This window comes from Capsicum annuum, chromosome 6 (assembly GCF_002878395.1).
Source record: "Capsicum annuum cultivar UCD-10X-F1 chromosome 6, UCD10Xv1.1, whole genome shotgun sequence".
NCBI lineage: Eukaryota > Viridiplantae > Streptophyta > Magnoliopsida > Solanales > Solanaceae > Capsicum > Capsicum annuum.
The window spans coordinates 216,318,491-216,332,321 of record NC_061116.1 but is presented as its reverse complement, the minus strand read 5'-3'; the positions used below and the strand labels follow the sequence as shown (position 1 = coordinate 216,332,321).

General features: G+C 35.0%; 2 protein-coding genes across 3 annotated transcripts; one reads left to right on the top strand and one right to left on the bottom strand.

Annotated features, from left to right (window-relative positions):
- The first annotated feature begins 1,546 nt into the window (after positions 1 to 1,546).
- Positions 1,547 to 7,239, top strand: LOC107875802 (zinc finger CCCH domain-containing protein 56). Its single transcript, XM_016722645.2, has 2 exons — positions 1,547 to 3,641; positions 6,712 to 7,239. Exons 1-2 carry the CDS (start codon positions 2,846 to 2,848, stop codon positions 6,984 to 6,986), a joined length of 1,071 nt encoding a protein of 356 aa, XP_016578131.1. The 5' UTR covers positions 1,547 to 2,845; the 3' UTR covers positions 6,987 to 7,239.
- A 439-nt stretch (positions 7,240 to 7,678) lies between these two features.
- Positions 7,679 to 13,482, bottom strand: LOC107875801 (RNA polymerase sigma factor sigA). Of its 2 annotated transcripts, none has more exons than XM_016722643.2 (10): positions 13,191 to 13,482; positions 11,660 to 12,458; positions 11,012 to 11,210; positions 10,798 to 10,890; positions 10,572 to 10,700; positions 10,390 to 10,443; positions 10,236 to 10,313; positions 9,982 to 10,044; positions 8,593 to 8,705; positions 7,679 to 8,124 (listed from the first exon to the last, which is right to left on the bottom strand). In XM_016722643.2, the coding sequence occupies exons 2-10, from the start codon at positions 12,340 to 12,342 to the stop codon at positions 8,016 to 8,018; spliced, it is 1,521 nt and encodes a 506-aa protein (XP_016578129.2). In that variant the 5' UTR covers positions 12,343 to 12,458; positions 13,191 to 13,482; the 3' UTR covers positions 7,679 to 8,015. The 2 variants fall into 2 exon arrangements, with proteins under 2 accessions (XP_016578129.2, XP_016578130.2); XM_016722644.2 differs by having other exon boundaries at positions 11,660 to 12,455; positions 13,191 to 13,423.
- Positions 13,483 to 13,831: the final 349 nt, after the last annotated feature.

The following is a 13,831-nucleotide window of genomic DNA, read 5'->3' as shown; positions in this document are numbered from 1 at the left end:
AAATAAGAGGAAATTATAAGTACCTTCTTGTCAACGTATGTGTATTCTGAAATTCACATTCAGTTAGAGTATTTTTTAATCATTTTATTTTAAAATTTTTCACTTTGCAATCAATTCTCTTATCGTTTGACACGTGCATACTTGATAAGTATGCATTTCTTCGTCATTTCTAACATTTAACTCACCTTTTTTTATTATATATAAAAAAGCAAATCACCTCCAAACATTAACATTTTTAGAACGTCAATTTTGTGCTCCTCATCTTGTTTTTAATTATGCATTTCTATGAATTCTAGGGATTCTTTCTTTCAGGTGAGCATACCGTTAGTGTTCTTTTTTGATAAGTTGTTTCACAATTATTGAATCTTTTGTCTGCTTTAATTTTGATAGTTTAATTTTTTTAAAATAATTATTTATAACATTTTAAAGGGATAATATCCACGAAAATATCTGAAGTTTAACCAAATTTTCAGTGGAGAATATTGAACTTTGCGGGGGTCCTATTACCCCCTATACTTTTTAAATTGAAATTAATTCTCCCAAACTTTTTTAAAGTGGAATTAATCCCCCTCAAAACATATACCCAGTTTTTTCGATGGGAAGTGCGATGCACGCGCCGTTTCTTCTCGATTTTATCACTTTTCAACATTTTTTCACAATTACAACCATATTAAATATTCCAAATGATTCCATTGAATTTATGAAGAAAGTTTTTTCAAATAATTGAATGGAATCTTCCATTAATTTTTCATTGAAACTCGGAAGATTCAATTAGCGAGTTTCATTAATGGAAGATTCAATGAAACTCGCCAATTGAATGGAACTCGCTAATTAATGGAACTCAAAAGATTCAAAAAATTTAATTTCATGATTCAATTTTCATTAATGGAACTCGGAAGATTCGAAAAATTTAATTTCATGTATGAAGCTATTCAATCTTCCGTTAATGGAACTCGAAAGATTCAAAAAATTCATTAGTGAAACTTGGAAGATTCGAAAAATTTAATTTCATGTATAAAACTATTCAATCTTCCGTTAATGAAACTCGGAAGATTCAATTTACATTAATGAAACTCGAAATTAAATTAGCGAGTTTTCGAGTTTGAATCTTTTGAATTATCCATTGAGTTTCTATTAACGAGTTTCATTAAATTATAACCATTGAGTTTTCATTAAATTTCAATTCAACAATGGAGTAACCATTGTTGAAGAAAAGAAAGAAAGAAGAAAGAAGAAATGAATAAAAATATAAAATTTTAAATAATTATAAAATTATGAGGTTGTTTGGTAAAAAAAAGAGTTTAAAATGTTTTTAATACTGTTCACCCTCTCAGTGCGCGTGAATTCATGTAGTGTGTCAAGTGACAGATATATGTCATTAAAATACGAAAAAAAAATCTGGGGGTAATAAAACCCCCGCAAAGTTCAATATGCTCAACTGATAATCTGGTCAAACTTCAGGTATTTTCGTGGATATTATACCTATTTTTAATCATGTTTAATTAGATTTTCTTTTTTTAAATTTCAGTTAAGGTTGGAGTGTCATGTGACTGGAAATTCTTAGCATTTTCATTTTTGAGGAGATAAGGGCCAACCGCGCCTTCCTTTTTATTTTTTTTTCTCATTTCCGTCACGTAAAAATCATTTTCTATGATTTGATCTCTTATAAAATTTAATTTAATTTTTAACTCTTTCAACACCTTGAATTTCCTAATTTCTGTAGTTTTTTTTCTCATTGGAATATTCTTTCTTTCCTAATTTCATTTATTTGCATTATTAATTTTGAATGTTACTGTAAAAATTTTATTTTAACAATATAAAAATTTAAGTTATTTAATTAATATTTTAAAATATTTTTTATACAAATTAAATAATTTATTTTTTCTTAATTCAAATTTTATATCTCTTATTAATTTTCATTATTCTTGTAATTAATATTTAAAATTATAAAATTTATTATTAAAATCGTCTGTCTCACCTTAAGCCATCCTCGGAGTTGACGATCCCCCCTACCCCCTAACCATCTTGCCCCAACCCCACTCCTTATTTTTTGAGCAAAAATATTTACTACCATAATCTAATCTCTTGAAAAATTCATTTTTTTTTGTCTTGAGATTTTGTTTCCTTATCTGAATTATATCTAATCAACTATTTTCTAAACTTAATAATCTGGAATTCCCTAATTTATGTAGTCTTTCTTTAATTTTTTTTCCCCTTTAGCTGCTGTTTTTCCATCTGGGTATTCTTTCTTTTGTCTTACTAATTAATAAAATCTAGGTTTTTTTCATTTGCATTTTGTTTTAGGACTAGTTGGTCAAGCTTGTTTAATTGTTGTATTATATACTTAATTCTCTGTCTCTCTCTCTTTTTTTTTTTGGCAAAAATGAATTAGGCATGGTTGATTCTTGAAAGTTTACAATTAAGTGAAAAAGGTAGGATTTTTAGCTTCAATTTGCTTATTATAAAGAAAATGGTTTTTAAATTTAGTTACTTTATTGGCTTCTTTCCCTTTTGTACTATATAGTTTTTCTCTTTTTGCAAAAAATTGAATTAGGGTATGGTTGATTGTTGTTGCAAGTTTACAATTAAGTGAAAAAGGTAGGATTTTTAGTTTCAATTTCCTTATTTTCAAGAAAAAAGTTTCTAAATTTAGTTACTTTTTGGTGTTTTTGCCCTTTGTGGATTATATGTGTGTTGGGATGTTTTTGTTAGTTTGAGGTTCCTGTTGTCAGTGTGTAAAATTTTCTTGCTCATGTTTTGAGTTTTCTTGTTTTTGTATGTTATGTTACCCAATTTTATCAGTTTTGGGAATTGAGCATTGTGGGTTGTTAGATCTGTTGTTTTAATGGATTATACGGGAGATGGTGGTTTTGCTGGAGGGAATGTGATCCCAGATTCCGCGGCTGGTAGTGGTGGTGGTTTTGAGAGTTGGGGTCCTAATTTTTCTGATCAGGCAGTTTGGGCTACTGAGGATGATTATAAAGCCTGGAACAATGGTCCCTTTTGTGAAACCCCGTCCAATTCGAGTCAGGATGGTGGTAGGCATTCGCAAAACCGGTCTGGGAGTGATCCTCCCAACAAGAAGTCAAGGAACGTGCAGGATTCAGATGCGCGTGTTATAGTTACTAGTAGCTCGAAAGCGATTGGAAAGATGTTCTTTAAGACTAAATTGTGTTGTAAGTTCCGTGCTGGTGTCTGCCCCTATGTTACTAATTGTAACTTTGCTCATGGAATTGAGGAGCTTCGGAAACCACCTCCTAATTGGCAAGAGATAGTAGCTGCACATGAAAGTGAGCGGGGAGGAATGGTGGAAATGAGAGAAGAACACCAGATACCAATATTGAGCTCTCCTGATTTGCGTGGGGAGTCTCAAAGGTCCTCTAAAGGGAGGCACTGCAAGAAGTTCTACACTGAAGAGGGATGTCCTTATGGAGATAGTTGCACTTTCCTTCACGATGAGCAATCGCGGTCTAGAGAGAGTGTTGCAATAAGTGTGACTCCAACTGTTGGTGGATTTGGAAATAATGCTGCTGGAGCAACGCAAAAGCCTTCAAACTGGAAGACAAGAATTTGTAATAAGTGGGAGACTACTGGTTATTGTCCGTTTGGTGGCAAGTGTCATTTTGCTCATGGTGCGGCAGGTATGGATATAACTTTTTACTTATTTCTGGTTTACGGAGATATGATATCAATGTATATAATGAGATTGCTGAACATTGATGATTTATGATTGATTTGGTTTGCTGCAATTGTTGATCTGCTTGGTTAAATTTCATTTAGGTGAAAATGCAAGTGGATAAGTGTATTAAGATTCCCTTTATCTTTTATTGTTGACAGCAGCTTACCTTATAATCTATCAATTTGTACAATGAGATTGGTTGAGATTTATGATCGATTTTCGGTTTGCTGGAATGTGAGGTGAAAATGCATGTTGACAAGTGTTTTAGGGTTCCTTTTATCTTTTATGATGGACAGAAACTTGCCTTCTCATCTTAAAAGTTTATATAGGATGACTTAATACTTATGAAAGTAGCCTAACTCATCAACTGTAAGGATTTCTATACCAGTTTATTTACTAGATGGCACCAGATTTTACTTCACCAGTTGGACTTCAGTTTCAGGGAAACCTGTGTCTTAGTACTCTATGATGCCATTTGCGTACAGCTATCCATATTAACTAAGATTGATATATTAAGATGATTGATCAAACTTCTCTCGAGTCTCTGAACTAGCACCCACTACTTCCCTTAAGGTTCCTGGTTCCTTAAGTTCTACTAAAATAGTGAAGTAGTGAACACTTTATTAGCTGATTTACCGTGGAATATCTTCTTGCTCAAGAGAGTAAAAACCACGACCTACAATGTGTAGGATTTCCAGCCAGCTTCAATAACCTCAAAGAGCGGTTTCAGATTACAACTCTATATTACTAAGGGACCAACTCTAGTACCTCGCCAAACAGTTAACTCTAACTGCTATACTGCTCTCAGAGAAGATAAACTCTCTTTTTTGTTACAATTCTCACAAAATCACAAACACGCAGCGGTAATAGGAATAGTTACAACTCAATAACACTCCTGTTACAGGCTCAATGACAACAACCTAAACACTAGTTCTAGGCTTGTTGCTGCTTTGTTCTTCAATTTCAATACTGCCGTTTTTTGCGTTGAGAAAGCTCTAATTCTTGCATGCACTAGCTTCCCTGTTCTATGCCACCGCTTTTGCCTTTATTTGCTGCACCCTTGCAGCGTAGGGTTTGAGAAACTTTCCTTCGGAAACACAAACTTAGTAAGGAAACTTATTCTGGTACAACTCTTGCCATGTATGTGTTTAACTTCAACACAGACTTAAACTCTTCTTTGATTCTCTTTTCCTTGTTTGAGTTATTCCCTGCATCCTTCCATAAATAGCATCATGCATTCTTTTGTTTGGTAGTTTAATTCCTTAACCTGGTTACTAGTGAACTGCATGAACCTGGTTCATATGTCAGTCATCAAAACATTGTATATACATATTCCCATATCCTAACACCCCTGATTAAACAGAGAACTAACTTTAGATGACATGCTTTATTCTAGCATTCATTTCGTTATGCACACAATAATGAGGTGGCATCAAATTTGTTGGAAGCCATTTGTTTTGAAGTAACTCAAAAGCAGCGTCTAGAAAGTGAAAAGGTAGCAAGTGAAATGTCTTCAGAGGGTAGAAGAAGAGTAAAATTCTCAAGAGATTTCTAGTATGTTCACTTTGAGAAGATTTTCTCTCTTTTTTTGGTGTTCATTTTCATGGAAAATGGGGAAGTATTCATTTGGCCTTCTGTAGTTATCTGGGAAATGCTCCAAAATTGATATATGGTTGGGAGCCATAATAACACTTCTTTTTTTCTTATTAAGTGAAAACATAGTTGTAATTTGCTCTAATCTGGTCTACCTTTCCGTCCACTTCTACAACTTTAGAATCCCTTTTCTTCTTTGTTATGCTCAGCAGTACTTTCTCACCACTTATATCTCCTCTTCTGTTGAAGCCATGCTAGCAGAACCCCTTTTAAACTGTGATCACAACAAGATAAACATATACCTCTCTTGTAAATTCTGTGCTATACCTATGAGAATCTTACAACCTACAAGGCAATATTCACAGATTGTTACGAATTTTGGTGGAAAGGAAATTAGAGAATGTACTTTTCTACAATCCATTTATCAGATAGGTGGAAGACTAGTTTTCTTTTTATGCGTATGATTGATGGGAGTTCTATTCTAGGTTCACTGGGAAACAGCATTGACGTCATGATTTTAGTTACTTGCTCTAAGTTATCTATCCTACTCATGTTGCCATATCAATTAACCTATTTTTTCTTGTTCTTAACTAATCTGCTTAATAACTATACTATACTCACTCTCTTGGATGGTGAGTTGGGTTTGTTATATCCAACAAAACAAAAAAAGGAAAGACCATGAAATTGAATTTCTGAATCTTGTTATTTGGTTGATGAGCCAAACAAGGACTATGAAATGAAGATTTTGAAGAACTAAAGTGATTAGAAGGGTTGAGGAGGTTGATTGGAAGTTTGCAAAGAGTCATAAGACCTTCGATGTGGAAGAATCTAATAATTTCAGCAATTGTGAAACATCCTAGAGATTAGTGTATTCTGGAGAGCTTGTTAAGTAATAAAGATTACAGTTTTCCAGATAATAGAATTAAATATTTTAATTCTTTTGAAAGGATGGGATACAGAAATGTACCTTGTCAAAAAGAAGATAGAAGACAGAAATGTATTGGAACTTGATGGTGTGCGTTTTATGTCAATGTTTTGATGTGCAATATAGGAAGAGCCTCTGGACGTATCAACTTCATAAATTTCACTAAAATGCAGCATAATCATGGCAATGGATTTTGCTACTAAAAGAACCTTGAGTATTGGGGAAGCAGTTGAATGTTGACTAAGAGTTGGTACTCTTGGAGCTGTCTGGTTTCTGCAGTAGAGAGACCTGCACGAGATATTTTGGTTTGGGGTAAAGATATTCTGCTTCATTTAAAGGCTGACCTATATGCTAAGACTCTTAACTGTGCAATCATTTGTCCATCTTTCAGTTTATTGTTCAGAGCTCTTCTGTGTTGGCTATACTTGTCCGATTTCACTGGACCAGACAACAAAATTTTGTGGGATGTTCCGTTTGATCCTGTGCCCTACTAACTATTTCTATTTTGTGGCAGAACTGAACAAGTTTGGTGGACCTTCGGAAGCAGAGGGCAAAGATTATGTTTCTGTTCCTCCAGATTCAAAGCAGGGAGGGGTTCCATTAAGAGCAACGGAAAGTACATTGCCCTCAATCATTCCAGCACTCCACTCAGATGTTTATCATCTGGGGCAGGGTGTTCAGGTACAAAGGCCGACTGGCATAGTTGAGAGGCCTGGCCAGAGGTTAAAATGGAAAGGCCCGGATAAGATTAGTAAAATATACGGCGACTGGATTGATGACCTTGAGTGAAGGAGTTGTTTAACTACTGATCTGTTTACCAAGACACTGAATAGCCAAAGGGTGCTTTCAGCCAAGCACCCGAAGGAATTTTCCCCAGCGTCTTTTTGCCCTTTTGAACTAAATTTCAGCATATGCCTAACCTTGTTGTGTTAAGAGTTGCAAACTAGTTAGCTGCTCGGCAGCCAATGTTTAAAAACTTGTTTGTATTATTCACAAATTATTTGTAAGAATTATAGTTGGCTAAAATCTCTATACTTGAGCCTCTCTGATTTCCTTTTCTTTCCCCCCCTTACATGGAGATTTTCACTGTGCCATAGAACCCTGTAAAAAGCAGCGCGCTGGCTCTAGGCGTTCTTTTTTTTTTTTCTGGCTAACCATAGTGTCCGTGTTAGTTGCATGCACTTCGACTAATGCCAAGGGTACCTGCTACATTTCGCTAGCACTGATGATCATTTTCTGCTACTAGATACATTCTTTGAGTATGTCTGTCTGCTTTGGATGTGATCACATCATGAGGTATTATCTGCAACAAACACAAATCAATATTTCCAAATTGTTATACCCGATTTCCCTTCCCATACAACTTATTAATCTTTTAGCATCTCAAATTTCAACTTATTAATCTTTACTAAATAATTTGACAATATTATTTTAACATTTTCTTCTCCTACCACTAAAATTATGTACAAAGCCAATTAACATTCTGGAAACCTTCATAAAGGTACATCATATAAAATGGAGATTATCACATCAAGTGTATGAAAGATGTCAACGCAAATAACATATCTACAGTATCTGTTTTTAACTACTATCTCCTATCTCAATAAACACAGAGATGTCCTAAAAGATATGATGCACAAAAATCTTCAATAAATCTTTCCTGACTCTTCTCGTACGAATTCGGAGGGGCTTGGGAAGGGAGCTGGAAATGGATGGAGAAGAATGTCCCTTTGATCTTCATCTGGCCCTCATCAGGAAAAGTAATTGAAGATGCAGGTTTCCTTACATTTTATGTACAGTTCGTTCCAGTCATCGTACTCAATGTTTAACCAACATTGCATCTAATCGGCTCTTCCTGGCAGCATGTTTTAATTTCTCAAGTGCAACTAATCCAACCTGCCTCACCCTTTCTCTGGACAAACCTATCCTGTAACGAAAGAAAAATCAAATTTAGAGCAACTGTTCAACATATCGATATGTGATATGCCAGTCATCAAATGAAAGATGAATCATAACACGGAACTAAGAACTTCTTTGCAATAAATTTTCAAACCAAGTTCAAATTGTTGCTTCTTGTGGAGTTTAGACATGTACAGTTTCTTTATCTTTAGCCAACTACTAAACTAAATTCAGTCTCTCCATTCACATTTTTTTATTAGGCAAATCGGATGGTTCTTTTTTTTTTTCTTCCTCTTCCAAGAGATAAAAGAATAATGAAGCACCAGCCACCAGTACTGAAATAAAGATACCCCATTAAGACTAGCTCAATGGGTATATCCTGAACTCTTCAAAAATAGGTTCTCAGTGATCATAACATGGGCTATGAGGCCACAGTCTGTAGGGGAAAAGTTATATCTGCTTACAAGTAAACAACCAGTGTTATTAGGACTCGTACCTTCTACTAATATCCTCCCATGTAAGGCTCTCATTGTCCAGACCATAGTACAGTCGGATAATATCTCTCTCGCGATCCCTAAGAGTTGAAGAAATGAGATTGTTTACTTCATCCTGCAAAACCAGATAAAGTCAGTTGTAGTTTCTTCACAAGCTATCTATGGATTCAGGAAGACGCCAGAAGTTATATACAAATGAACCTAAGAAGTATTCTCTTGCATTTTTACAAGAGTAAATAGAAGCATATGACGAATATAGTCCAAATGGTTCAGTTTCTTACACAAAAACAGTTTTAACCAAAGCCGACTGAAAACTCACGAAGAACTCAAACAGATCAGGCCGTTGATTACTCTCTGAGACATTTCAAGTTTACATCCTGATAAATAAGATGAGAAGAAGAGAAGAAAGTGGCGTAGAAGAAGGCAACCCCAAAGCACACCACTCCCTGGGAAATGTAGGTAGAAGCATGATTGATATCACAGAGGTATCTTTTTACCCTCTTCATCCAAATTTGGAGTCTTATCATTACTACCATTGTGTTTAAATATCTGCCTTGCGAAAATACTAGAGCACTGGAAGATATTACGACTTCCCTCCAGATGAGAAGAGAAATAACAGGAATCCAAGTTCAAATTTGACAAGGTAGGCCTAAGCATAGGGAAGGACGGAAGTCTAAATAGACCTAGAGTATCTTGGAATACATGCAAACTTGGCACAAAATAAGGCAAAATGAGGAAAAAAAGGAAGATCCATGTAGACTAACATTTAGTTGCGATTCAGGTTTATTTGCTCGTCTTGTAAGAGATTAACATGACATCAGAAAATATATAGAACTTCTGGTGTTAGAGAACCTAAATTTTAAAATATTGGATTGCTGGAACGCTATGGTTAGTGAATATTCATAAAACTGACCCCGACTAGTTTGGATTGAGGCTTATTTCTAGTTTGTTCTAGAAGAGAAAAAGCACAGCGGCACAGAAAGAAGGGAATCCAAAGGAAGCGCAGTGATCAAATATAATGATGTAAAGTTACAATGAATGTAGAACATGATCATACTTCCTGAACAAAAGTATGATTGGGAAACTAATCATCATTATGAGTAGATTTATCGAAATTGAACCTACCTTTTGAGTCGAGGAGGAAAGACCCATCTTGGGGAGATAATGCTAGAACAGTAGTAAATGCCACTAGGAATCTTTCGGGCATGCATCTATCAGGGTTAATACTAATTCCTCTGTAACGAAGGGAAGGGGATAACTCAGGGAAGAAATATCTCAAAAGTTTGATTTCGTTAAAATTCATTGGTTTATGAACACGCGTCACATATTAAACAATGTTCATGTGTTTAATATTTAATGATAAATTTGAGGGATTTTCTTTATGAACTTACCTTGAGCGCCAATCCATCAACTCCATGCCACGGACTGTTCTCCACGCGATTATCAGCAATGTACTGCAGAAGAAAGTAGGCCATGAAACATTAGTCAATGATGAAAAATGGCTGATAAAAAGAACAAGACCTCAAGAGCTCGAGTTCAAATACATTTCGGAATGTGGCGGTCTTGGATTATTTAGTTAATCCAGAATGCTGCCAAATGCAAATCTAGAGTACATTTTTTGCAAAGATTTAGAGTTTGGACTTACGCTATGAAGTGTCGCTCCAGGAAGGCCATTTAAAGCGGGAAATGCTTCTCTATCAAGTGAAAATACCTTGCTGCTTGCCTAGAAAAAGAAATAATTTAGAACCAATTTTGTACTATATGAACTGGAAATGCTAAAGCCACAAGATAAATCATACCTCAGTTGCATTCCTAACTTTCTTCTGGGACATGTTAAGGCATTCAGCTATTTTCTGATTGTTTAAGAAAAGCACAAGCAAATTAGCAAAGAGAGAAGTGTTATATTTTACGACTAACCTCATTAGCAATTAGCGACATTTGGAGTATGATCTATCTATCAATTCATTTTCACAAAACTTACTTCGATTGATGGAGCTATTCCCTTCTCTTTAAGCTTGATTTTTGCATTACGGATCAAACTCAGTCTTTCATGCAGATGTATAGGCAGTCTTAAGGTTCTTGAGTTCTCAACTAAAGCTCGGGTGACACCCTGAGAGTTGAGGAAATAGTCAATCGGCAATGAAAGGTCCTCATGATTCTACATACTTGTGTTGTTTTCAAGAAACAAAAGAAAATAGTAATCTCACCTGACGAATCCACCAATAAACGTAAGTTGAGATTTTGAATCCTCGTGAGTGATCAAATTTCTCTATCCCGCGAAGTAGTCCAATAAGACCCCCCTACATGCACATGAAGGAACTTTCCTCAAGAAGTGCCACTTTTGATTTTACAGTGTAATGACCAATGCACAAATGCAAGAAGTTCTGCATCTGTAACTTTTTTCATACAGTAAAAAGTTACCTGAATGAGGTCAGCCATTTCAGTACCCATGCTATCATATCTTTGTGCAATTGACATGACGAGACGAACATTGCTCATCGCAAGTTTTTCTCTTGCCAAGGAACACTCAATTAATGTAGATCGTAAATCAGCAAGAGATATCTTCAAGGAAACCGCGAGTTGATCGTCGGAAGGTTCACATCCCATTTTTTCCTTCAGCCTAAAATTCTCCATGGATTAAACAAGCTGGATAAGTCATCTCTCATTTTTTATCAGATAAGGAAGCTAGTAACCACTGGCAACATTTATACTGACTTGAATCTGGATCAGTCCCACAGCATTCATAAAGGTATAATAACTCTTCCTTATAATGAGTTCACGCATTACAGAAACATCGGTAGCAATTTGACCTCCGAAATAATGAAAGCAATGTATTTAGAAAAACATACAAAAGCAGTTGGACTATCGCGTGAACAGAACGTTTGGGTACAAACTACATAGTAAGAGGCTAATTCATAAAGTTCTCTTTCACAGTTCATTCACTCTTTCTACAATATATCATAAGTTCTTTATAGTAATTTCACTGAAGAGAAGATCAGATAATAAAGTATCATTTAATGTTTGAGAAAGTAGTGATGGCATGGTTGGAGGGAGTTACGAGTTTAGTACCTTGACTTCTGTTCATCTAAATAAAGACCATATTTGATTCTTTTGGATAATTGCACCACTTCCTTATGTGTAAGCAGTTCTTGGTTTACGACACCATTTATGTAACCTTTTAAACGGTTCTGTTGTAGCTCTGGACCGACAACAGATCTCAGTCGCTTGCCAGCACTATTTGCTGCAGCTGAAGTTTTTGGAAGTTGAACTTTTTTACGAGTATCCATTCTCCTCCGCCTAGCAGACGTCCCTGAACAAGTGATCTGCATCTTCTTTTTACAGTTCTTTTCATTTGGTGGGAAATCTGCCAATGTCATCTCAGCTGAAAGATTCCATTGTTTTTCAAGCATAGATTTCTGTAGCAGCAGAAGAACCTCCACCGAATCTTCTTCAGTACTGCAGCTTTCATTCTGCAACTGTCTCAACATTCGAACCCATGGCTCCACTTCGGATTGATTAGATGCGATGTCTACATGCTCCTTAACAGCCTTAACAGATTGTGTTTCTCGATTGGAACCATAACCGGTGCTATAATTAGATGACTTCTTAGCATTGATCACATTCCTCGTAGGATTGCAGATCAAAGCATGATCACCACTACAAGCCAACTTTTCAGTAAGATCGGAATAATAGAAGGACGAGCTTAGGTTTCTATTTCCTGCATAGAGTCCAATAACTGCAGCAATGGCCATCGCGAGGGCTGTAACTCACTAAAATCCCAGACCATGCACCACGTTTAACAAGGTTTCTGAGTTACAACCACACCAGCTGATGATCAAGTCCTACGTTGATTCTCGAACTCAAGCTTCTAGCAGGAAGTCCACAAGAAAAAATACAATATGATAGAAAATATTAGTTTCCAAAATAAGGATCGTAAGCAGAGAATTTGCACACAAACAAGCTACCCCGAGTTTTCTAACCAATCAAAACTTGTCTATTTTCTTGCTTCTATTCTCTTTTGGATGAGCAATGAAAACAGGAAAATTTAGCTTATTTACTACGCTTCCCCCACATACATCTATAGAAGAATGACTTTGCTTATCAAATGATTGAACAATCGGGAGCAATTTACTTACGGTACTTATTTGACATTCATCTAATTCCTCAGCTGGAGGAGTGAAGCCTCTATAGAGTAGTCATAATAATTCTTAATCATCTAGGTCATAAATTGGAAGGAAAAAAAAGAAAGAAATCCACAATACAAAACAGGTAAAGACATGAATAAATTCATTTAAATGCATCGAATTCAGATAAACCAAGCTAAACTGTAGTAATTTATGAAGTTGTTCTATGGATGCAATGCAAGTATCAGGTATGCAAACAATCAGAAAATAACAAAATTACTCCTGCATAACATATTTCCTATTTAGATAGCCATACAATACAAGAGATACAATGCTAAAGTGTAAGATTAACAGTAGGTCAAAGCAAATTTAGAGCTTGTTCTTAAGATACTCAAAATAAAATATATAAAAATAAGAGTACTAGCATGGAGATTTCATGTGATCCATTCAGCCAATAGGCTATGATAATATACTACCTGAATTTAGCAGTTGCACACAGAATGCACCAAGAGAACTAGTGTGAGGGTGTGTAATCTATTGTTAACTGAAATAAGAAATGTACTAGTACTATTTCTTTCTTTTTGGTAATTTGATTTTATTAGAATGATCAAAAGAAAAAAATGAGAAAACTACTGGTGGGAAATAACAACAGCGTGGACGTGTGTGGGTGTTAAGATTTTCTTGATTTTAAGATATTGGGTACAGTAGAGAAGTTGATGGCCATTGGCTGGAGAGATATTTAGTGTTAGAGTTCGTGTGGCAGTAGCCAGCAAGGACTTCTTTCTTTGGTTTAAAAGAGATACACGTACTCTTTACTTTTTCTCATTTGTCCTCTTTCTTTATCTCTCTATCTTTCCAAATTCACACTTCCCTTCTTTTTTTTTAATAACTAAACTAACGTTTCCTTTATCATTTTGTTCCTAAATAAATACTTATATTCTTAAATCTTTAAAAATATTTAATTATAATTTTTCTAATATGTTATTGAATTTAAATATAATATTTAATAGCCATTTGAAAAGATATAAAGTTTAATTAGCAATAAATTTTGATAAAGTTTAAATTATTTAAAAAATGAGTACTTTATTAAAAAGCGTGTCCAAGTAAAACAAAAAGT